Raw genomic sequence first — 25,133 nt, 5'->3', positions numbered from 1 at the left:
GAGCCATGTAAGCCAGCACCTCAGCTGCTTGCACCTAAGTCTCTGGTACCCTATGTGGGTGACCGTGGAGCAAGCACTGTTATTGCAACTTTGAGTGCAGTTTTAGAGTGTTGCCTAATCTCCATCTGAGGGATGGGAGAGGGCAGCAGATCCTGTGGGTGAGAGAGAGAGAGATGAAGTTACAAAATGTATATTTTGTATATGAAATTGTACCTTGGGGTAGAATTTATTTTACACTGTGTGAAACCTCAATGGACCACATTCCGATCTCACACTGGTGTAAATCTAGGATAATACCATTGGTTTTAGTGGAGTTACAGTGGTGCAAGTGAGATCAGAATTTCAGACGGGTTGACCGAGCAGTCGGGGCAGAATTTGGCCCCTGGCAAGGGGGTAAGAGAATGTGGCCCCCCCAGAAAGCTGCTGCTTGCAGTGTAATGGCAAACAGCTGAGCCTCAGCCCTTACTGCACCTCCCCCCGCCCCACATTCCAGGCTTTCCCTGTGTTTGCAACGACAACTCCTTGGGATGAAGGCTGCAGGAAGCCTCCCGTAATCGCTTCGCTGCCGGATTTAAGCAGCCTCCACGCGTGCGGACGCTCTCTTCGGCCTGCGCCCTGTCCCGCTCTCGCTGGGGCGGGAGACGGGCCCGTTCCCCCAGGGTCGGGGCGGGCAGAGCGGGACGTAACCTCTGGGGCTGGATCTGCCCTTGCCAAAGGCAGGCTCATCAGTCAGGCACCCGCACCACCCAGCCTCCTCCCGGCCGGGGGGAGGAGGGAAGGGCGGACGATCCCCCTCTACCCACGCAGATAGGTGCCCCCCCCCCCCGCCGCCCGCCTCCCGCCCCTTCTCCAAAACCGCAGGAGCCGCAGTGGCTCCGCAGCACTCCCTCTGCTCCGCTGCCAGCCGCAGGGAGAGGGCGAGCAGCTCCGGCCCCGACCCAGCGCCGCCCGCCCGGCTCGCTGCTAGCCCATTGCCATGGCCCGGGCGGGTGCCGGCCGCTGAAGATGCTGGGGGGGAGCCAGCAGCACCGGCCGGGCGGCTGGGATCGCTGCAGGGTCGGGGAGAGGCTGCACGCGGCCCTGGCCGGCCTCCAGGAGCTCCAGGTGCTGCGGGAGAAGCAGCGGGCGCTGGTGAGCGGGGCCCTGGCCATGCAGCCGCAGCCGGCAGCCCGAGGGGACCAGGCGCGTAGCAAGGAGCACAGGCTGGAGGCCACGCTGACTGCCTTGAAGGAACAACTGGTAAGGGACGAGGCGCCACCGCCAGGGAACCGCCCAGCTGTTCGGCCAGATGTTTTCTCTAGCACTGTGGGTTAAGGATCTGAGAGTGTGTTTTGTGCCTGCGGGCAGAGTGCAGATTAAGCGTGTGTGTGTAACTAGTTCTCTCCGTCTCTCATGCGCACCTATATAGGGTAGGTTCGACCAGGACGGCTCAGTAACCAGGCTGTGTCTGTACGGTATTTAGTCCCCACAGCGGTAGAAACACGTGCTCATGCACAGGTACGCGCTTGTGGCTACAACTCGCTGCTGTCTTTGACTTGTTCCATTCATAACTCTATTTTTATACTACCGTGTGGTGTGAGAGGGAAAACTTTGCCACTGTGCAATGCAACAGAAAATGATTTTTTTCCTCCTTCACATCCTGTTTCTTTAAGTAACATTTCCTGTCTGTATCAGATGATTTGAGCAACGAGTTTCACATTTTAAGGGCATAAGATTGTGACAACATGTGAATATGAGCTTAGTTTTGTATTTGGTTACTCCGCACATTGGAACATTTCAAGTTGGACCATATGAACTGGAACCATAAACTCACTGAACATTAAATCCCACCAAATGAGGGTAGATCCATCCTCATCCTATCCGCTCATTATACTCCACACCTGAATATAGCCATTATATGGACAACATACCCGCATAGCTCAATGTGTGTACTTTGACCCATTAAACTTTTACCCCTTAAACTTTTACCCCCAATCGGGGAGATTGCAGATTATGTATTCCTTACGCCACCCGCTCCTAAACCAAATTTCGCACCCCTTGATAATCTGTACCTTATTCCCTGATAACCAGAAACTTTTATGCTTAAGCTCTGTACCGTTTTCTTTTTACTTCAACATTATCTTAATAAAAAGTGTGAGTGGATTGTCTAGTGTGAAAATGATTATCTGGGGCAAAATGATAGGAATGAAGGATGAGTGATTTCCAAGGCACTGGTATTTGTGCCTGAAATTAATGTCTGTTTTACTTTTATTGATTATAACAGTATTATACATCATTTTTGATGCACTGTAATTTAGCCTGCTTGGGTTAAGAACAGTGGCTGCAGCTATCAATTCCGGCCAAATGATTTACAGCCCATTTCTATAGTTTGGCCCTGACTCTAGTTCTTTTTCACATTAAAATGTATGTTTTGGCTAAGTATGTCAAACACATTTTGTCTACACAACATACCAGTTTCCATCTTATTCTATGGGGTATGTAAATGTATTTGTCTTGTATGTTTATTATTTAAATAGAATGTAATAGGGGAGAATTAACAAAACTGGAAGTCAGCTCTTAAAGTCTTGTTTTTAGAGTGGGATCTTTTGTTTAGAGCAGTGATTGACCGCTTGATATGACCACATGTCTGAATATGCATTTGAAGGAAATCTGTGCTTAATTATTTAGAAGCGCTGCACAAGCATCTTTATGTGTCAAGTAGAAAACTTAGCTATGTCTTTTGAGGGAAATAATTTTGCGAAGACATGAATAAAACTACACGACTGGCAGTATTAATCAGCACTGACAGCCTTCCTGCATGCCAGTCATAATACATGGCACTGGTATATTCAGTTTCAGAATTCATGACTACAGCCACTGTTATAATGTTGTTTTATTTAATAAGATTTGGTTATGGTTTTTACTGAGTTTATTTTTCATCAGCCTAAAGTACATAACATAAATATAACGTGAAGGTCATGTGCCAGACAGAATGCTGAATGCTCTAACCAGTACTGTTTGTTCATAGGAGGACAAGGAATAAAGCTGATGATTAACTTGATTTAAGTAGTATACCTATCAGACTTGTCAGCACTCATCTTATTTAAAAGTAACCATTTAGAGCTGAAGATCAAACTTTTTCTAATGTATATATGTGGGGGAGTAATGGAGGGGGAAGGATCAGGAAAACTTCTGGCTTGCATCCCTTAAATACTTTGTTGTGGAATGGATTGCCTGATCAAAAGAGGGAAATAATTGAATTTGTTTGACATCAGCCTTGCATTTAACACTTGTACATTTTTGTGGAAGGAAAAAAAAATCTAAATTAGGACTGAAACTAGTTTCATAAGAAAGAATACAATCAAAGGCTAGAGGCTTTAATCTCTCTAGTACTGGCAATTACACACATCAGTAAACTCAAAGTTAATTCAGAGCTCTCTCCCTCCCCATATTGGTGGTAGACTTGGTCATCAGTTATCAATCAGGTGTGAAAACAGAAAGGATATTCATTAAGTGTAGGCAGTTTTATCAGACAGAATCTCAGAGTGAAAATTGGCTTTAACCTTCAGGGAACCTAAGCACCACTTGTGAAAACACAGCAGCAAGCATATCTTGATTAAAGTAAAAATTGCAGCACAAGTGTACTGCCAACAACTTGATTACCTGTCATTGATAATTTTAACTAATGGCTACACTTCATGTTTTTAACAAAAAGAAAAGATGATTTAAAGTATTTATTGCCTGCTCAAGACCAGTGGGTTAATATAAACACTTAGTGACCTCTGACCAAAGTGATCCATTGGTGTTTGACACAAGGTGTTGTGCTGTAATTACACATTTGTTTATATATTTTCCAACTAAGACGTGAAAGTGGAAGATTAGTTTTATCAGGACTTGTCTGGCCATTAATTATGCTTTCAAGAGGGTGAGGAAAACTAGACCATAAAATTCTACTTTTGAAATAAAAAGCAGATATAGCTGCGGGAATCATGAGAAATGTATTGTCCTAGTTCACCCTTCGAAAAGGACTGCTTTCACCAGGAGGTGTCACTACAGCCACGGGAAATAAGTAGAGATACTTTTTCCTGGGGGATGATGCCAAAAGGCACAAGAAAGGCTATATAGAGTTAGATTGGATTGTGTCATGTGTTGCGTAGCGACACACCACTTCTAATTAATATAGGTGGAGTCTAGATTTCCAGGTCCCAGACTGACAAACACAACATAGGTAAAGTTGTTCCCATCCACTAAGCAGCTCTTAAGTTGGAAGACTCAGATACAATATAGGAATGGTTAACCATGGGTTGGTCTTCAGTGTAGGTGAAATCAAATTTTAAGCATATTCTTGAACTGCACTACGGCATTTAGACTTTAGCAGGGTTGTAGCCTTGTTCAGGGACACAGTTGGGTGTCTTCTTCATAGCAAGAGCAGACCATGTCAAGTTTGCAATTGGATCCCTCCTCTCCATCCCCAGTAACTGTAACAGTGGGGATAGGATGAGACTCTCATTGCAGAGATGGTGAAGGGAAGCAACATTGAGTGGCTAGTTGCACTGACTATTAGAAAGCTAATCTAGTTTCCTGAGATGACATTTTGGTAGCATTGGGTAGAAGGAAGAGGAAAGAAGGTACTCAAACTTAGTAAAAATAAGTAATTGTGAGGTTCTTTAGGTATGTGAATGGGCAGAAATTCAAGGCAATATCACTCACTATTTCTCAAATGTTTCCCCAAATAATATTATTTATAAAATGAAATCAATTGAGTGCAATCATTTTGCATTGTCTAGTTCCGAATGAATTATCAGATTATGAAAATCTGGTGAAGGGACATGTAGGTTTATGCTGAAATGTCAAGAGAAAAGACATTCCAATCTCTTGGGTCTTGACAGATTCTATACACTGCAGATTACCATTGTCTCTCTGGTTTTACATGGGAGGAAGAGGAAAACTTATTTTAAAAATTTGATGTGTACCAGAAACCAAATGAAGTAATGCGTACTGTCAGAGCCTAAAGTTGTACCCACAGAAGTCAACAGTAAAGCCTCCCATCACTTCAAAGCTGCAATACTGGGCCCTAAATGATTGGCCAAGATTTTCAAAGGTGACTAGTGATTTTCAGTGCCTCAGTTTGGTGTGCCCACCTGCATTCTGAGAATCAGGCTCCTTTAAGGGTCTCAAATTGGGCATCCAAAAACTGAGGCCATCAAGAATACTAGTTGCTTGTGAAAATTTTGTCCCAGTTCCCCATGCAAGCAAGGACAGTGCCGTCTCATTGTACAGTGTACTGCAGACTTCTTCACATCTGTACACCTCCGAGTGAATATATCTTCACATCTCAAAGCAAATAGATGGTTTCATTCTGCCTCATGAAAAATTCATTTTGTGAACTGAGAAATCTTGAGTTTAGGATTTATTGTTCGGGGTGCTGCTTGCTGCTTTTTAAAAAAAATCTGAATAATTTTAAAAAGTATCTGAATAATTGAAGAAGCACTTGTTTTCTTGAAGCTTAGAAGGAGTTAATGAACAGTGTGGAGTCTCCCAGAAACATGAAAACCCTGTAGTGGGGGACAATGGGAAAGGGTTAACAAGGATGATGTAACTCATGCATATTGGTTAAAGCAAAAGCTCAAGGGTGTAATAAATAATCTTTGAATATCTGAGAGCCTTGTTGAACACTTTGTGGCCTCTCTGCCATTAATCAGAAACCTCAGACTGAGGGATTGGCTGGCAAAACATTAATCATTAAGCAATTAATTCCAGCCATCCAAACAAAACTTTTTGATTTCCTGAATAGGTGGGACCCAGGGAGGCACAACTTGTTTATTTTCCTCAAAACAATTCAAATAAACGAAAGGAGAGTTGAAAAGGTAATGTCCATCATGAGATGGAGAAGAAGTTCTTTGCTATTTAGGTCTTACCTTAACATTTCTTTTGTGACAGGAAGAACGAAAACCCTCCCCCTGTTTTGTTAGGAAGCAGTTGTTGGCTCGTGCCTAAGCCTTCTTGTACATATGGCACTAATAAAGGGCCTCACACCTCTTGTGCCTTGCAAGTTTCATCCAGTTCTTTAGGATTCCAGAGCAGGCTGGAGAGATCTTTTCAGTCCCTTGAGCAATGTTGCTAGCTCTTACAATTTTATTGTGAGTCTCATTAAAGTTCCAGCTCCTGGCACCTTGAAATTACATCAGAATGTCAGCGTCAGTTTTTGTTGTTGTTGTTATTGAAGTTTTTAGCTCTCATAGTTGTGGAGAAAAGCTTGAAAACATGAACCCTAAAGGTTCAAAACCCAGACGCCAAATAAAAATAACCCCAAAAATATATATATATTTTTAAATCACATGATTTTTAAGCCAACTTCATGGTTTTGGGATCCTGAACTCATTGATTTTGTTATATACCCATATAACTATAGAGAAATGTCTTGTAAGCAAACCAGATATGCTTGCTGTGCCCTGTGTGATAAGAAGGTAAATTTACTTTCTATAGTGTCCGTTCATCGTGAAGGATAAAGTGTTCTTAGAGACTGTGTTATACCAATAAAATAAAAACCAGCAGGATCTTATTAAAGGGGAAAAGGCAAAATACCACATTTATTGTGGTATTCAGAAAGAATCATAGTAAGCAGTTAGTTATAGCTATAACATTCCATTCAATCTCATATTTATTCACACATTCATTCATACACACACACACAGGTTCTGCAAGGTTGTTATCGTAGTTACCAGCCTTAGAGCTGCTCATGCCAAGCCACTGGCTAGGTGGCCTGGACATGAGGAGGGAGCAGGGCCTCGTCAGATGCTCATCTGATGCTCCTGGAAGTTGGTTTGCAGAATCAGACCCCAAAGTTCTCACTTTCTAGAGTCCATTTTTATAGGAATTTCTTCCTATGCCAGTCTATGGGAATTGCTTCATCATGCTGTTGCTGAATCAATCAGCAGATGGCACATTCCTGCACGTCCCGTGCTGCTAGATGTTATCTTGTTCTTTGGTTCTCCCATTCTTGAGGCTGTTGGGTGGATTCCAGTCTGCCTTCCGGGGGTCCTCTGGTTATTTCCACTTGACGCCTTCTTCAGCCGATGGACACTGGATTCTTAGGCTGGCACCTCTCTGATCATTCAGTTATTATCCACTCCAAGCATCCATCCACATACATCCTCCTTCTCTATTTTAATCACAATTGTTAATACAACAAAAGGGCGGGGAGTCTCTGGTTGCTGTTTCTGTTGTTACAGAGTATTGCTTTGAGTCTCTCTCTGTGTGAATTGCTTTGAGAACAGACTCTGTCTTAGAATGTACTAATGCAATTAGCAGCTTGCAAGTTTCACACATAGAGGGAGAGAAACAGTACCAAAGACCAAGAGACTTCTTAATTAGTAATACCTTGTAATTTAAACTATGGGGAATGAAACTCATTTGTGATTTTAATACAGAACTTCTTTAATATGATCCAACAACTGTACATACTGTTGTCTTGCTTATCCTCCACTAAGGCCATGTCTACACTACCACTTTTGTTGGTATAACTTATGTTGCTCCAGGGTGTGAACAAAACACCCCCCTGAGCGACATAAGTTACACCGATTGAAGCACTGGTATGGACAGCACTATGTCCGTGGGAGAGCTCCCACCAGCGGGGAGCTGGTTTTATTATGTCTACGGGAAGAGCGGCTACATGAGCGATCTTACAGTGGCGCAGTTGCATTGATACAGCTGTGTTGGTGTAAGCTCACTAGTGTAGACATGGCCTAAGATACAGCAGACCCTTCTGAGGTGAAATGTAGGAGATGTTGTTACCATTCTATATTAACACAACTATACAGTGGACCCAATGCAACCCCACTGGAGTCAGTGTAAAGTTTCCCATTGACATCAGAGGAAGTTGGATCAGTCCCAGTATGTTACAGAAAAGGAAGAGAAGAATAACTGTTTCAGTGTGAAAGTACACAGAAAATGTTTAGGGTAGGTAGGCAGAATACAGGAGATTCTGAGAAGCAGAGTGTTTTATACTTATGCCAGATTTCAGAGTCATCATATTAGCCAATTACTGCGGTCCTTAGCTGAGCAAAACTTTCAGTGGGACTTTTGCTTCAGGAGTACATAATTTGGTAATACACATGGCGAATTCACTATCTGGCCCTGAGATCCTAACTGTGACTATTCTTTATTTTCTCCTTCTTTCCATGACCTGTGAATAGTCTCGTTTAAGGAGACAGGATGTTGGCTTGAAAAGTCACCTGGATCAGCTGGACCAGCAAATAAGTGAACTGAAGCTGGATGTCAGGAAGACCTCGAGTGAATACCTTGACAGTGACAGCAGACCCAGCTCAGGTAATGCACTCGACAATTTATTTATTATGGTTCTCGTGGAATTTGTATGAATTCATAGACACTTAGAGTTTAAAACTAGAAGGAACCATGAGATCATCTAGTCTGACTTCCTATACAGCACAGGCCATTCAATTTCACCTGGTTACCCCTGTATTGAGCCTAATAACTTACGTTTGGCTGAAGAATATCTTTCAGAAAGGCATCCAGTCTTGACTGGAAGACATTCAGAGATGGAGAATCCACCACTTCCCTTGATTGTTTGTTCCAGTAGTCAGTCACCCTCACTGCTAATGATTTGTATCTGATTTCTAATTTGAATTTGTCTGGCTTCAGCTTCTTGTTATGCTTTTCTCTGCAAAATAAAAGACCCATTATAGTCTAGTATTTCCTCCCTGTCAAGGTACTCATACTCTAATCAAGTCACCTCTCAATCTTTTTGATGAGCTCTTTTCACTGTAAGGCATTTTCTCCAGCTCTCAAACTGTATTTGTGACTCTTTTCTGAACCCTCTCCAATTTTTCAACATCCTTTTAAAAAATGTGCCCACCAGGACTGGATGCAGTATTCCCGTGCCAGTCGCACCAATGCCCTACACAGAGGTAAAATCAACCTCTCCTCCTATTTGCTTCTTGATACATCCAGTGATCACATTGGCCCTTTTTGTCACAGCATCACACTGGGAGCTCATGTTCAGTCACTTGTTCACTATGACCCCTAAATTTTTTCCAGAGTCACTGCTTCCCAGGATACAGCCCCCCCACCCCTTCCCTTCTGCAGGTATGGAACTGCTAAATGAAACTCAGTGCATTAATTAAACATAAATAATATCTCTTGTGTGAAGTGGAAAATATTGGGGTATTTTAAGTTGTGCACATTAAAAATTCCTGCAATTAATATTTTTCTGTGGTGCTGTCTGAGAGCTGAGCAGAAATTAGACACCTTTCCATCATTCCTTCTCTTCAGATACAGTTTGGATTTTGGGTCCTCTGCTTTTGGCTGCTCAACTTGAGACACATCAAAGGTGCCGTATTTTCAGAAAGTGCTGAGCCACCATGCTCTGAAAATCAGACCCTTTTAAGCTGCCTCAGGTTGCCTAGCCAAAAACTGAGACACTCACAGTTACTAGTCACATTTGAAAGTTTACACTGTTATTTTCGGAAAAGAAAAAGACCTAGGAATAGATTATCAAAAGGCTCAGCTCTCATTTGAACTTCAAGCTTGTTAAACATGATCATGTGTTTAAAGTTAAGTAGGTGCTCACTTGTTATGCTGGTTGAGGGCCCAAAGTGAATAGATCAAGCCCAATACACTCCAGTTCAACTACAGTTTATCTTGTAGGACATCCAATCTCAATCAAAAAACCCAGGGATCATGAATTTACCACTGTAGCAAATGGCAAAGAGGAATTATTGTTTATTCATAGGGCCCTACCAAATTCACGGTCCATTTTGGTCAATGTCATGGTCACCGGATTTTAAAAATTATAAATTTCATGAATTCAGCTTTTTAAATCTGAAATTTCACGGTGTTATAATTGTAAGGACTATGACCCAAAAAGGACCTGTGGGACAGGGGTGTCGCAAGGTTATTGTAGGGGGGCAAGGGGGTTGCAAAACTACTACTCTTACTTCTGCATTGCTGCTGGTGATGGTGTTGCCTTCAGAGCTGGGCAGCTGGAGAGTGGCAGCTGCTGGCCGGGAGCCCAGTTCTGAAGGCAGAGCCACCTCCAGCAGCAGAGCAAAAGTAAGGATAGCCTAGTATGGTATTGCCACCCTTACTTCTGCGCAGCCTTCAGAGCTGGGCATCCAGCCAACAGCCGCCACTCTTCGGCTACCCAGCTCTGAAGGCAGCACAGAAGTAAGGGTGGCAATACCGTGACCCCCCTAAAATAAGCTTGCAACCCCCCCCTGCAACTCCCTTTTGGGTCAGGACCCCCAATTTGAGAAATGCTGGTTTTCCCCATAAAATCTGTACTGTATACGGTAAAAGCACACAAAAAACCAGATTGCACAGGGAGAGACCAGTTTTCATGGTCCGTGACTCGTTTTTCATGGCCCTGAATTTGGTAGGGCTGTAGTTATTCACTGTAAGCCAGAAAGATTTTTGTATTTATTTGAACTCTACAGGCTTTTACGACCTGAGCGATGGTGGTTCCTGCTCACTATCCAACTCTTGCACATCTGTGTACAGTGAGTCCATATCCTCCTCCCACACCAGTCTGTTGCCGAGCTGTCAGCAGCCCAAAACACGGCTCAGTGTCTTTGATTATCGGCCCAAGTCTGCAGATGAAACCACTGTGCACACCACTAAGTTCCAGCACCAGGGAGTCTATGTCAGTGATGGATGTCGAATCAAGGCTAGCACGGACATTTCTGGAACTCCTGCCAGGTCCAGACCCAGGCCAGTTTCCACAGGTAATTGGTTGCAGAACTGAACGATGTGAAGGGAAGAAGAATGTTGATAGTCCCACTTATTACATTTAGCATCATAGTGTGACGTATGAATAGTGTAGCTAATAGAATAGTGTGCATTTGAAACACACACAAGCAATAAATAAATAAATAAAATCAAACTACTTACTGCCTAATTCTCAGCTATAGCATAGTTAGGCGCCTTTAACTAATAACAGACAAGGAGGATATTTGCAAGTAGATCAGTATATAAGACCTGAGAAGTTATCGTAATACTTGTTTGACTAATTTTGATTAAACTTCCCAGCATTTGAGTTTGCGAAATCAGCAAAATAGCAGCTATTTTGTGAAATATCTTGCATGAGCTGACAGAGGTGTGTGAAAATTCAACCTGGGAAAAATAGCAAAAATGTGTTAATTTATTGAGAAAGATTGCAAAAATCTGAGCAGAAGGAGGGAGCTGCCCTCTTAAGCATAGATTGTCTCAGGGAAGTATTTAAGTTTTTGGTGTCTGTTTTCCCATTCTATTGTACAGTGAGAATGATCGCATTTACCTACCTACCTACCCACCTACATTCATAAGGCTGTGGACAGCTTAAACCTTGTTTACATTCAGATTTTACTATTTACAGCTCAGGTTAACAGACACAGAGAGGTTAATTGATCTTTCCTGGGTCTCAGTGTGGCCTACTGAAATAGGCAGGGGCCTGAGAGCCAGCCTTGGGTTGAAATCCTGGGTCTGATGTTGACTTACTTTGTAACCTTGATTCTAGCAAGTCTTCTGTTTACCCAGAAATAAAGGGTGAATAATAATTTACCTCCTACATAAGGGTCTTGTGAGACCTAACTAAAGAATGTTTATAAATTGCTATGTAAGAGCAAAATATTAAGGACCCTTAGAGGCAGAAATAGAACTTTAGTTAATGGTTCCAGCCCTGTCCTTGTTCCTCTATATCTGTGGTTCTCCTCCCTAGCAGTTTCTTTCCATGACCCCAGAGTTTTCAACAGATAACCACTTTGGGGGGAGGGTGCTGCTGGGTGAGGGGATGAGTGATGTTGGGTGGGAAAGGTGGAGAAGGTAGGGATGGTGTGTTCTAGGATGCTATAGCTCATCCCTTCTCTCCCAGCCACTGCCTGCTATTCGCTCGTTTTGCGGAAGTGCAACTTCCAGATGCTGTGAGCTGCATGAACAGTCTGGCTGTGGCGTCCAGGCAGCCAACTCCACAGCATCTTGAAGAGGCAGTTCCTGCAATGTTGAGTGTGGGGTGCAGAGGAAGTGAGGAAGAGCTACTGTGGGTCAGAATAGCGACAACAGGAGAAGAGAGCAAACTTCTCTTTCCCTCTCCAGTGCTTGTCCTCTTTGGGCCCTATTGCCTGCCCGTTTTAGACAGGCTGAAATTTTTATTCTGCTTGCAGTGTGCTAGGTCCCAGGACGTTAGAGAGACAACAGAAGTTGGTCCAGTAAAAGTTATGACCTCACTCCCTTGTTGCTCGCTCTCTCTAGCAGGGGTGATTTTACTGTGAGCCGATGATCAGCCTCTTGCAACTCCCTACTCAGTTCCAACCCACAGGCTGAGAATCGCTGCCCTAGAGTAAGGTTTCTCAAACCATGGGTTGCGACTCAAAATTGGCTTGCTAGAATGTGTCCAAGGGTTGCGGGGCTGGCTGGGCTTGGCTCCCCACTCTGGGCTTTACAACCTTGTGCACAGAGTCATGTAACTGTTCAGGTTTGGCCCAGCTGTCCCTTTGTCATGCCCCCCGGGGGAGGCAGGCTTAGGTCTGGAGGCATCTCGGGTGGTCTTTGGGTCACAACAGGGCCATCAAGGTTTACAAACGGGTCCTGAGCCAAAAAAAGGTTGAGAACCACTGCTCTTTTGGGGCTACGGATGGTGACTTCTTGGAAAATGTGCTCCATTACTCCTGTTTGAATTTTTGTACAGTTTTTTATTTTCATCCTGGTAAAGAGTGAGTCAGTAGACTTCGTTGTGGGGCTCTGAAACAGCAGTAGGTCAAAGTGCACGAGCGGAGCAGCAGTGTCCATACAGCCAGTTATTATGGTGTATATTCACTCCTCAGCTGGCCGTGTATTAACTATGCATTTAGACAAGGCCTCAGACACAGTGGAGGATCTAAACCGTGTCTATTTCTCTTTTGGGGTGAAGATAATTCTTAGTCTGTTCCTCCAAATGTCTTTTTAAAACACACACACGCCTACCTGCCAAAGAATTTTCCTATGTTCCTCCCATTTAATAGTCTCATAAGTGTTGCCTGCGAGAATCAAAGACTCCCAAGAACAGTGAATGCAGAGCGGGTGACTCACCTCAGAAAGGCAACCCTCTGCAACTTTGTGACCAAATGAACGGAAAAGATCCAATTAAGAGGTTTCATTGGATTCTGGGGGGAGGAGGCGTGAGCCTGTAAAATGCAAAATGCGTCTAAATGGCTTTCCAGTGTAGTTAAAGTGTTGGTGCTCACTGCAGCGTCTCACTGAGGCAAAATGTAAAAGAACACAGCAGTAGTTGCCAGCACTGAAGGGATTAGGAGACACTTTGACTTGAGCTCCATTAAGTCTGGTTAAAGCAGTTGGTTCAGGACTGTAGATTTCAAAAGACACATGAACCAGGATGGGGAGGGGAGTTTGAATGCAAAGTTAACCATTAGAACCAATAATATTAACTGTTTACCTCCTGGGAATTTCAATAATTTATTTCCTCAGTTGCTATGCGAAGCCTAACCCTCAGAGAGTCTCTAGCTGGTCCCAAGAGGAAAGAATTAACAAATTCTGCTAGGTTTTACTGGATTTTTTATGACATTTGACTTTAGACTTCCTGGTACTTCAATTCTTTTTATATCTCTCCTGGGAGATAGTCTTTTCTTTTTTAGTGCCTTTTGATCTGTGTAGTTTAAAACATTTTAATGGCACAAGCATTAATTTCTCTTAAGTGACCACAGTTTAAACCTCAAGTAAGACATGGGTTCAGTCATTTGGTTTTAAAATCATTGGTCCAGATTCCGATCATTATATACCAATGTAAACCCACTGAAAGCAGCTGTGTTACTGAGGATTTACACTGGTGTAACTGAAATGAGAATCTGCCCTTTTGCATTTACTATTCATTGTTTTTTCATAGGTGTGTTTCTAAAGCATGTTTTCCTCATACTTTTACGGTCTCAGCAAGAAGATAATACAAAGAAATGCAGAGTTCTTGGGGTATTAAAGCTTATTTTTGTCATGATTACACTAAAATTCTCATTAATGACAAAGGATATGAAATAGTCTCTGAAATATGTCCTTGAAATATAAGGTGTGGCAACAGAAGAAATTACCTGTGATATAACTCTTTGATTTATTTCCATTCAATATCCAGGTGACCTGGAAAGACTCCTACCAGAAGACACTGGATTTCAGAAAGTGACAAACCCCAAATTCGTGCCCCCCCTTTGTCATGGAGTGGAATTCCAGTTCCAGAGTGTGGACCCAAAATACCAAAATGACTTGGTCTCCAAGAGTGGCAATGATGTGTATCCTTACCCAAGCCCTCTTCATGCTGTGGCTTTACAAAGCCCACTTTTTTCTTTGGTGGGGGTACCGTTGGAAACAGACAACCACCCTTCCCCCAGTAAACCCACGCCTAATGTTACAGGTCCCAGCTTGATTAGGACTAGGCCAGTCATTGAGGCCAGACCAGGGGGTTATATCAACAAACTGCTGCAGCTGACAAGATGCAGAGGGAACAATCACGCAGATGCCAGTGAGAGGGTTTCAACAAAGAGCCAGCCATCCACAGTGCCCCAGAGACTCATTATAACCCCCAGCACCGGTGGAGTGAAAATTAGCAGCAGCAGCAACCAGCTGGAAAAACAAGGGAGCTCTCTGGAAGGTAACAAAGCCGAAGGGAAACTGCAGAGGGAGGTGCCTGAAGGGGAATGTGCCAAGCAGCAGGGGACTGTGCACTGTATGAATGTAGAGCAGCCATCCACGCTGCCTGACCCAGAGCCATCAGCTGTAAATAGTTGTTACCCTGCCAAGTCAACAGCCAGGGGCTCTCCTCTGGCAGAAGCAGTGGGGAGTGGCCTGGAGCACAGTTCCTCCTGCTCACAGATATGCTACAAGGTCTCTAGTCCAGGTATCTTGAACACTAAAGCTATCCTGCCCAAAAAGCCTAACAGAAGGTGTGGCACCCTCAAGCTGGCTAATGCTGAGGGCGATGAGCCAGTGACTCAGAGTGAATTTGTTCACGCCCAGTTTGTCCCTGCAGAATCCCATCAAGTCAGAGTGAGGTTTGCCAGCTCCAAAATGAAGTCTGTGAAGGTTAAGAGAAGGAACAGTGAGAAGGTGCTACGGCCTGGGAAGCAGACCCTTTGTGCAGAAAAGTCAAGGGGAGCCCATGTAGCTGCCAGGCTGCCTGTTGAGTGGAATCTGCCTCAAAGACAGCACGGAGGAAAGAACCTTATCAGGAGACCTACATACACTGGAGAGGTTACTGGCAGGTCTTGTTCAGAGTCCAGCCTATTCCCCGTTCAATTCCGAATCCCCCCAGCACCATCCAGGCCTGAACTTTACCGGGCATCTGCTAATGCACTCTATTCTCTTGAAACAGCTTACGTAGACACAGCCGCCAAGAAAAAACAGCGTAAGTGGCAGTCCACTGTGGAAATCTCAGCAAAGGCCCACCTTGCCAGCCTCTCTAGTGGCTTTGGCCTAGGGCCACCAAGACAGCCAGTAAGGAGAGCAGGGGTCCTGCGTACTGTAAGCATGAGGGCACGTTCGAAGCATCACCGCCAGGGAACTTATGCCAAAAGCGAGTCAGACCATTCTGAATACTCTGCTGAATGTGCTTCCCTCTTCCACTCCACCATTGCAGAGACCAGCGAAGGCGAGGTCAGTGACTACACAACCAACCGCTTTGGGGACAGTGAGTCGAGTGAAAGTGATTCAGAGGGCAGCAGCAATAGCAGCAGCCTCACTCTTGACTATGATGATGCTGATGAAAACGAGTTGGTCTGGCCCGAAGCTTCTGTTAGGCAGCCAGCAGCTGTCCTGACCTCTTCCAAGCCTCTTCCCCCCATGCCTAAAATCTGTCGCATCAAAGCTTCAAAGGCACTGAAGAAGAAGATTAGGAGATTCCAACCTGCCAGTCTAAAGGTTATGACCATGGTTTAAGTGAGAGCAAACATCTGTTTATCCCAGTGAGATATCCTGCTGGCTCTGGCTTATTTACAAAACAAAAGGACTGATGCTCAAAGGAAAGGACAGTTTTAAAGGAACTCTGAACAACCTCCAGATCCATATAAGGGACCTTTTCATTTGCTAACGGCCATATATTTGACCCTGTATATCTAATTTCCTCTTTTGCCAGGTAGTCTGTAAATATGTATTTGTGTATATAGCATGATGCCTTTTCTTCCTATACTTCAGAGGTCACTGCGATTAAAAACGAGCTGGCAAGCCCAAACAGCCTCAGCCATAAGATTTTCTGGGAAAGGCTTTCAGTGTCTGTTGCCCATGTGCAGCCACGAGCTTCCCCAGTTTGAGATACAAAGGCCTCTGAAGAAGGGCAGCTCTTCCCCAGCTGAAGATACTGAAGCTACCCTACGCTAAGGATCTCTCCACAACCTGAGATGTCAGTTTTCTCCCAGTGAGACGCCTGTGCACTCCTCCTATTAGCCATCCATCTTTTCCTGTGCCCATCTGGTAGAGAACTAGAGAGCTCTCCTTGGTTTTCTCCAGATTAGGACGGACCATTCCCACACCAGCCCCAGTCACTAGGAGGCCGGGCCCCTTCTTCAATAGAAATAATTAAAGTTTGAGAGGAGGGGATGTATTTGTGAATAAGAACAAGATTTTGATTCTGTTACTGTTTACAAAATTGAGGGTATAAATAAGATTTAACCCCCCCCCCCCTTTTATGTTATTTCATTTATTCATGTGGTGTTGTTTTTTTGAATGGGTAAAAGAATGTTAAGGATGCTCCACATCATAGTGTGCAAATAGCTGGGGCTGAGAACACAATAACTCTGCCCCTGCGGTTGCAGACTCAATAAATACTATTTAATATACTCCAGAAAACTGTTGCTCTCTGGCTTCCTGAAAGAAAATGATTCAGTTTTATTAGCAGCTGATCTGAAATGCAAAGGTTCTAAAGGGCCAATGCTTGCCAGCGGTACCATAGGGACAAAAAGAAAGGTCCATGGTTTCACTATGATTTTATGTGTCTCTTTTTCCAGACAGGGTGTTTCTCAGTCAAGAGTTACTAGAGTTTGGTTGACCTTTATCACTAAGTCTTTTGGGTCTGTAGTCTAAGAAGCCTTGGGCCTGTAGTCCACTATACGCTGATGGAATGAGTTAACTGCTTTAAAAAAAAAAAAGCACTTGCATGCAAGGGTTAATGTTGATAAGCTATTAAAATAAGCTTTAAACAAAATCGAGACATAAACAGAAAACCTTCCTGGATTTGAGTGCACTCCTGTTCTATGGACTGTGGGAAACAAGTCTTTCCAAGCAGCTACTCTGAGGTCTGCAGTACCTACAAGTGGCACCAGTGTGATTTCACTTTTTAACTAGGCAGAGTAGAAGAAACTTACATAGTGATGTGTGAATTTACCAGTTAAAGATGAAGCCAATTGTATTTTGCATTTAAAAATGAACATATTTAAAGTGTAGGCTGACATTAAATGTTTCTGTGACTAGAAATGAGCGTGTCTATTTTAGGCAAAGTGGTGTAAAAGTGTAAGCAATTTTTGGTAGTCAAAGCTAGGCTTTGATGTTTACACTCCAGTAAGACAAATGGGGGAAATTCACACTTCACACTTGGTATTATATTGTGTCAGTGTGTCTGGCTGCAGAACAAACAAGATGATTTATGGCACGATGGCTTTCTTCAGTACCAGCAGTACTTTTTTCATAAAAGCTTTGATTCTGGAGAACATGGAAAAAGTTATATAAGGAACTTTAAATACATGGATTTTCCTCATGTATGGGTTTTTGTTGCTTCTCCTTGGAAGAAGATCATTGTACAATCCTTTGATTTAAGCCAGGTTAGTTTCAACCAAGAGCATCCTATCTTTGTACCAGACCACAATCTCATTGTCACACACGTTGAAAAGTACATTGTTGACCCCTCACATTCATACACAGAAGTAGATACTTTGAGATATGTAGCAAAGTACTCTGTACATCTGAGTCTGTAACATAGCTCCATTAATAACACTCAAGGTGCTTTGATTTTTGAGTGAACAGCTCTGGAAAACATTAGACTGACAAATATTTTGAAGTGCTTTATGTATATATTTAAGTAGCATGAAAACTGGACAGTGTATACCATAAAGACTAAAAATATGTTATCAAATATATTCTGCAAGTGCAATGCATTTTATAAAAAAATATAACCGTAACCAAGAGGCTGCCACCACAGAATTGGGTGCATTTTGGTGCACAATGTGCCCTATTTTGGATGAAAAACAGCACGTTGCTTGACAGTTTCCATTCTAACTCCCATTTTCACTCACTCAGAATTTTCTGAAATTCTTGCCTTTCAGGCTCATATTCTTTATGCTTGGCCTATTCCCAAAAGTGAATTTTATGGAAAGTTTTAAAGTGGTTTTGAGTACCGTGTGTATATGGAAAATATGGCCACACTACTGCAACTGAGTACATGCAAGCACATACCTTCACCCATTCAATGACTTCAATGGGTCTCCGTGTGGGTTTAGCATTAACACCTGAGTTCAATCCATTACATGTACACACTCTTCCCTTAATAAAAATGTTGCTACTTGTTTTTAAGCATCTCTCTTGCTGAAATGGCATGGGGGAGTTTGTTTTTCTAGGTTAGTAACAATTTTTTTGCTATCTGTGCCTTGGCATTGTTTTTGACTAGAGATTTGAACTGTTTTGTTTGTTTTTTAAATTTGAGGGTTCAGAAAACAAGTTTAAACTGATGTATTTATTTTTCTGTAATCTAAACCCATCCCCCCTAAAAAAGAGGTTAAAGTAAAAAACAACAAAAGGCAAGGAAGAAAGAATCCTAGCCTGTGTGTTGGGAAGAGAAGAGTAATTCAATCAAGCCTAATTTAATGATGTCCAGTTTACAGATTAATTCCAAGTTCTGCTGTTTCTCGTTGGAGTCTGTTTTTGAAGTTTTTTTGTTGAATAATTGCAACTTTTTGGTCTGTAATTGAATGTCCAGGGAGCTTGATGCACTGCATGCATCTGATGAAGTGGGCTTTAGCCCACGAAAGCTTATGCTCAAATAAATTTGTTAGTCTCTAAGGTACCACAAGTACTCCTCGTTCTTTCTGCTGATACAGACTGACATGGCTACCACTCTGAAACCTATAGACAGTATCTCCTTAGTGGACTGTGATCACCAATAACTCTGAAGATTCAAGTTCAACTTTCAAATCTACGATGGTCAAAAGTTGGACCATCCATCCCTTTTTTGTCTAATCCTGGAATTATCAATGCTAAGGGGTTTTTAAGTGTAAGAAAGTCAGCACTGGAATAACTTGGATGCCAAGGAGCCAGATAAATGGTGTAGTAAGCCCCCCCCCCACTGTAATTTTTGGTTTTTCAACTTTCTATTGATTCCTTGGCATATACGTTACACTAATGCAATATCCTTTACATATCACCAGAGTGAGCATAAGTATCTTTAAGGGACTCTGAGTGTCTGATTCTCCACCGCCTTACACCTTGTGTAGTCATTTGCACCAGTGCAATACGGTCAAATCAGAATCACACAAGTGGTAAAATTTTGCACCTGCTTTGCGATTGTGTAAAGGATTACACAAAGGGTAAGGCAGTGGAGAATCAGGCCCAAAGAGTCTAGTGAGTAAGAAGGGGTAGAGCAGGTCAAAGTTAAGCATCACCTTTGATTTTGGTCCAGTGAGGTGAATGAATGAGCCTGCATGTAGCAGAGATTGTTTGAATGAGTGTGACAAACAGATGTGAGGGGGGAGATAAGTGTGAGAACTAGGAAGAGGAGAGAGAAAAGGGAGAGTTGATGAAGACTAGAAAGTGAAAGGATGTCTGAGCAAAGGAGAAAGTTAAGAAATTAAGACAAAAGCATAAAAAATTCATAGACTTCAAGGCCAGACGGGACCGTTATCGTCATCTCGTCTGACCTGCCTATCACAGGCCATAGATTTCACCAGGTTTTCTGCAAGAACAGAAAACCCATGAAAGAGGAGAGAGCTCTGAAGCAAAAGGAGAAGAGCAAGAAATAAGGTAGGACTCTCAGCAGAGGAGTTGGTTTTGTTTTTTGTTTTAAGAGCTGGATCTGCAGGTACAGGGTTAAAAAAATACAATGAAGGGGTTTGGGAATGAGAAACCAGCCAAAAGGACACCAATGTGGGGAATCCCATTTCTCTCCTCGTTCTCTTTAATATAGCTTCTCATCAATTTTATTCTGAAAGGGAAGAGGTGGATTTTTTGGTTGAGAAAAAGGAAAGGGGTGAATTGGCAATCGTTGTTCCCAACTACTCAATACATCTCCCTGAACCCCTATTCTATTTCTGTTGTATTCAGGTTCTTATACCTCTCGGCTGGACTACACTGGAAAAGTGTCACTCGAGGGTGTGAAAAATCCACACCCCTGAGCGAAGTAGTTTAACCATCCTAAGTCCCTGAGTCAACAGTGCTAGCTTCTGCCTCTCGGAGGATGTGGATTACCTATGCGGACAGAAGAACCCCTCCCATTAGGTAGCGTCTACACTGAAGCGGTACAGCAGTGCTGCAGTAGACTGCGGTAGTGTTTCAAGTGTAGACAAGCCCTTACTCATCACTGTAGTGCCTGAGTGCCTTCCAGAAGCATAGTAAGCAGCATGGCTATATGTCTGTCACGTGTTGTTTATTCTCTCATCCTCTCCTGGGGGAGAAAAGTGTGCAGCGGACTGTCTTGTTTTGGTAGGGTTTTATGTTTTGGGGGTGGAGGGGGGGGTTATATACATGTTGCTATGTGATTATGTTAGAGAAGACAAGGTCAAACAAATGCATTTGAAGCAGAGAAGGTGGTAAGATTTCTCCTGAATCCCACCTTACTCAATTCACAACAGGTAATACCCGCTAGTGGTTTCTCTCTTTGAAAATCTGGGCAAGCTGCAGCAGATTGAAATAGCTCAACACTTCCTCTGAAACAGAATCACAGATTCTAAGAGCCCAATCGCCCTGACTATGTTTGGGTCCAGGCTGTAAGACCGGCTCCTCAGCTCCAGATGAAGTCAATGCAAATTAAGAATGCTCATTAGGATCAAGCCAATACACAATAAAAACATTTCCACATTTGTTTTCCTCACAGAGGAAATCCAACAAATCCTCTTCACATATCTTTCTTCAGCAGCATAATGCTGTGAAAGAATGCAAAAAATGTCGAGAATAATTAGTGATTCACTTAAATGTCTAGCACTGAGCCTGCTGCATTTTAGGGGTGAGAAATGTGTCACTTCTACAATGATTTTAATTAGCAAATGTGTAGTTCAAATGGCTGAGGTAGAAATAACTTTGTGTAGCTCTCCCGTGCAACAACTAACATCTTTTGTTGTTACCAGACACCTCTACTGAATCAGGATCATCCATCAGTGAAATGTATGGAGCAGCTCAAGAGCTGCCTTTGTCAAAGACAGAAATTTACACTTAAGGATGGGAGCAAATTGCCCATAGCCATCAAAAAGGAAGGAGAATTAAAGGAGCTTTAGGAGGAATTTACAGTACAGAACACAATGATGAACGTAATGACTTCATTAATTCATGTATTGCTTTAATAATGTTGGAATTAGATAATTACAGACGCTCTTGGCCTTGACACAAGTTTTCAAGTTCACACCAGGACTAGAGCTCATTCCCAATGTCTATGCCATGGGGCAGAACCAGGAAATATCTATCCTATTATAAATGCCATCCTTCAGATAAGACCTTAGTCTGAGGTTGCTTCTGGTCCACTAAGGTGCCTATTCAAGTGGAAGGTAATAGATCCCTTGGTACTCTTTGAAAACAGTAGGCATTAACTTGTGTGCAGGCCAATTTCTGTCTTCCTTTCAGTAAATGTTCAACGCTGCATGCGAGCTTCTGGTCACACAATGAATTTTACACAGCCCAGCTTCATCCCTGGATTCTGCTGGCTTCCACAGGCATAACCCTGCATGCAGAATCCTCAGTGGTGCAAAGTCTGCCTACAGGAGGCTTACAGAGAAACAAGGTGCCCGCAATCCCTGCCTCTGTCAGGGGACCTGGATCCAGCCAGCCATGCCCCATAAGAAGACAGCACAAATGAAGGACATTATAGGGGCTAGGGACTGCACTGATTCAACACATCATCCAGGCAACCTTCAGTGTCAGAGCTCCTATAAAGACCCACCAGCAGTTAAAGGCACTGTCCCTGGTGTATTTAGTAGGGAACAATAACACAGCAGTGCAAAAACCATAGGCACTACCTCAGGAAGATTCCTCCCAAGGCACAGTGAGCCCTCTAGCACAGGGGGTGCAATTTGAACCCTGGTTTCCACCCGGGATGAATCCAGTCCTCTGCATATCAAGCTCGCTCCCAATGAAATTGCTTGAGATGTGCAGCTTGCGTATGTACGTTGGACTATAAAGCCATCTTGAAAACCCTAAAAATTCGGCATTTCTGAAATTATACACATCCATCCATTTACAACTTGGCATTTACCACAGACACTGCCTAGTGGGATCTGGGATACCATGGTTATTTCCTATTCTGTGTACAGGGAGCTGTTGTGGATCGAGCCATGAGTAAACGCTCAGTTCAATTTTTTGTACTGCTACTTTTCAAACTTAAAATCATTGTTATTTTTCTAACTTCACTGAAGTGCGGATGATTTCTGGAGTAAAAGCTTATACAAGAGCAGAAGTCGAGCCTCCATTAATTCTGTTAAGTCTGTATGTTATTATAACAGACTGTTGTTGACTAAGATTGGGTTTTTTTTAAAAAAAGGATCCAGCATTTTTTCTTTCTCCGTCAGCTGCTAGATAGATCAGCATTTGTAAATAAAGACACAGTAGTTCAAATCCATCCTTGGTGTAACTTCATTGAAGTCAGTCCAGGGATGAATTTGGCCTATTGCATGCAAGTCTTAAGATGTCAGTGAGTGGGGATGATTGGAATAACAGCTGGAGAATGAGAAGGAAGGTTTCAGAACATTCTTTCTTTAATGGGCCACAGTCTAAAGAAATATCAGCACTTATTTGTGGCTTCTTTGTGGGAAAGGCCTCCATTGGGTCACATATATTTGTGGTAGAGTGAGGGAGGTAATAGGGCTGTGCTAGAGACATTTTTCATATTCATTTCTGGTTTGGAAAATGCAAAATCAAGTACAGAAACGAGTCTCAGTAAATTGTAAGCCTCCCCATCCCTACAAGGCCACAAACCTATGAAGACACTACAGACCTACTAACTTTGCAAACTAGGCTACCCAAAATCCCATAGGAAACCTAACACCAAAAATTGCAAACTCAGGTATCTAAAATCAGGCATCTTGACTTCAGTGGGAGCAACACTTCTGACAACCAGGTTTCTTATTTTGGGTACCAAACTTTACGCACCCAAGTTAGAAAATATCAGCCTAACAGTCCTCCGAAAAGATCCATGATATTTTCACATGCTCCTTGATGCTACATCAGTCCATACACTCTCCAAATGCCTTTAAATTAACTCCTCCACAGTGCCAGAGGTTTAGAATACCCAGATTATTTCCAATTAAAAAAAAAAAATCACAGAGGACCCTTTGAAGCACTTATACCTTCAGGGGAACAGCTTCTTATTATTCAACATCTATATGTTCAGGACATCCCACAGGTGGTCAGCAGCACAATTCTAAGCCAATGATCCAGACTAACACTAGCAGTGGGCAAATTCCAACAAATCCAGAAAGAAAAGGAGTACTTGTGGCACCTTAGAGACGAACCAATTTATTTGAGCACAAGCTTTCGTGAGGGACTAACCAATTTATTTGAGCATAAGCTTTCGTGAGGGACTCACGAAAGCTTATGCTCAAATAAATTGGTTAGTCTCTAAGGTGCCACAAGTACTCCTTTTCTTTTTGCGAATACAGACTAACACAGCTGCTACTCTGAAACAAATCCAGGGGTTCAGTTCTGAGAAGAACATTTCTGCTTGTTACAGGCTGGGAGCTGGAAAAGTAGAGTCACAGGAAAATGAGGAGAAAAGGTGAGTTAACTTTTTATCGCCTCAGAAAGTTTGGTTCAGTTTCATATTGGGATGAAGGGTTAGCTGGGGAAGTTGTTATTTTATCAGAATGTATTTGCCAAGCCCTACCCATTTATGCACTCTCTGCACAGTGCTTTGGAAATGTGCCCTTACCACTGTGTTTTAAGCTGAAAGACATTGAGCTTCAAGAAAAAGAAAAAGTTAAAGAAAATATAATTGTTCTAGCTACATACTGAGCATACTGCCTCCCTGGCACATTCCAGGCTGGCTTAGCAACAGACACATTGCAATTTACCGTGCTAGATTCTTTCTGAAGAGGAATTGAGGCTAAGTCAGTTCAATTTTGAGATTCCAGCCATGGGGTTCTTAGCTTTTGCCCGAGGCAATTAACTTATTTCCTGTCTTTGGTATTAAAATTAAGAATTAGAAAAGTTAGTTCTCTATTCCTCATTAGGAAGGTCACCTGATTTGACCCTGAGTCACTTCACTTGGCCACACAAAGGCAGTAGCAGAGACAGTTGCAAGCAACGTGACAATTGGTAGCATCTTAATATGTGACTTGGAAACTATTTTTTTTAACCTTTCTCCATAGTAAGGTGGTGAAAGTAGGTAATTGCCGGGGACATAACCTAAGTATCCCATGCTGACAGCATTGGAATTAGACAGATTCCCAGTCTCAGTTGCTCCATAAGCATTTTATTGCATTGGGCCAAATGAATGGATTTTGTGTTCAGCGGAGGAAGGGGATTTTCCTGCATGCACATGCATGTGTGTGTAGTCCTCTTCAAAGCCATTTTTTTGGAAGTAAAAAAGAAAGGACTCGGGGATACAAAGGGATGCTTATGCTTCTGTATCATCAGATTATAAGTCTGGCTATATTATCAAATGAAATTAATCCCTAGTGTTAAAAGCAGGGGAAAGGAGGTACAGCTGACCAAAAGTAGTGCTGTGCAAAATTTTTACAACACACACTGAAACCAGACCATTTTTTTTACAGACTTGAGATAATTTGACCAAGGATTGAGAGCTTTTCTTTGAGAATGGGCTGAATTTCTAGGAGATGATTCGTGCAAGATATCTATCCAGTTTTGTAGCCCAAGTGATTCAAATAAGCTTCTGATGAGAAATCACACTCTTACTTGCTTATCCGGATCGAACCTGAAGTCTGAATCATTTCAGTTTCACCCTTTACTAGTTGGCACATTCAAAAACACATCCCAAACAAGGCAAA

General features: G+C 42.8%; 1 protein-coding gene across 3 annotated transcripts; it reads left to right on the top strand.

Annotated features, from left to right (window-relative positions):
- The first annotated feature begins 920 nt into the window (after positions 1-920).
- On the top strand, positions 921-18,994 carry DACT2 (dishevelled binding antagonist of beta catenin 2). Of its 3 annotated transcripts, none has more exons than XM_073337959.1 (5): positions 921-1,239; positions 8,175-8,307; positions 10,434-10,721; positions 14,087-14,599; positions 15,320-18,994. In XM_073337959.1, exons 1-5 carry the CDS (start codon positions 1,006-1,008, stop codon positions 15,880-15,882), a joined length of 1,731 nt encoding a protein of 576 aa, XP_073194060.1. In that variant the 5' UTR covers positions 921-1,005; the 3' UTR covers positions 15,883-18,994. The 3 variants fall into 3 exon arrangements, with proteins under 3 accessions (XP_073194060.1, XP_073194059.1, XP_073194058.1); XM_073337958.1 differs by having other exon boundaries at positions 14,978-18,994; XM_073337957.1 differs by having other exon boundaries at positions 14,087-18,994.
- The last annotated feature ends 6,139 nt before the right edge of the window (positions 18,995-25,133 follow it).

Source organism: Lepidochelys kempii, chromosome 3 (assembly GCF_965140265.1).
Source record: "Lepidochelys kempii isolate rLepKem1 chromosome 3, rLepKem1.hap2, whole genome shotgun sequence".
Taxonomy (NCBI): Eukaryota; Metazoa; Chordata; order Testudines; family Cheloniidae; genus Lepidochelys; species Lepidochelys kempii.
Note: the sequence above shows the minus strand (reverse complement) of the source record. Positions and strands in the feature narration are given on the sequence as shown.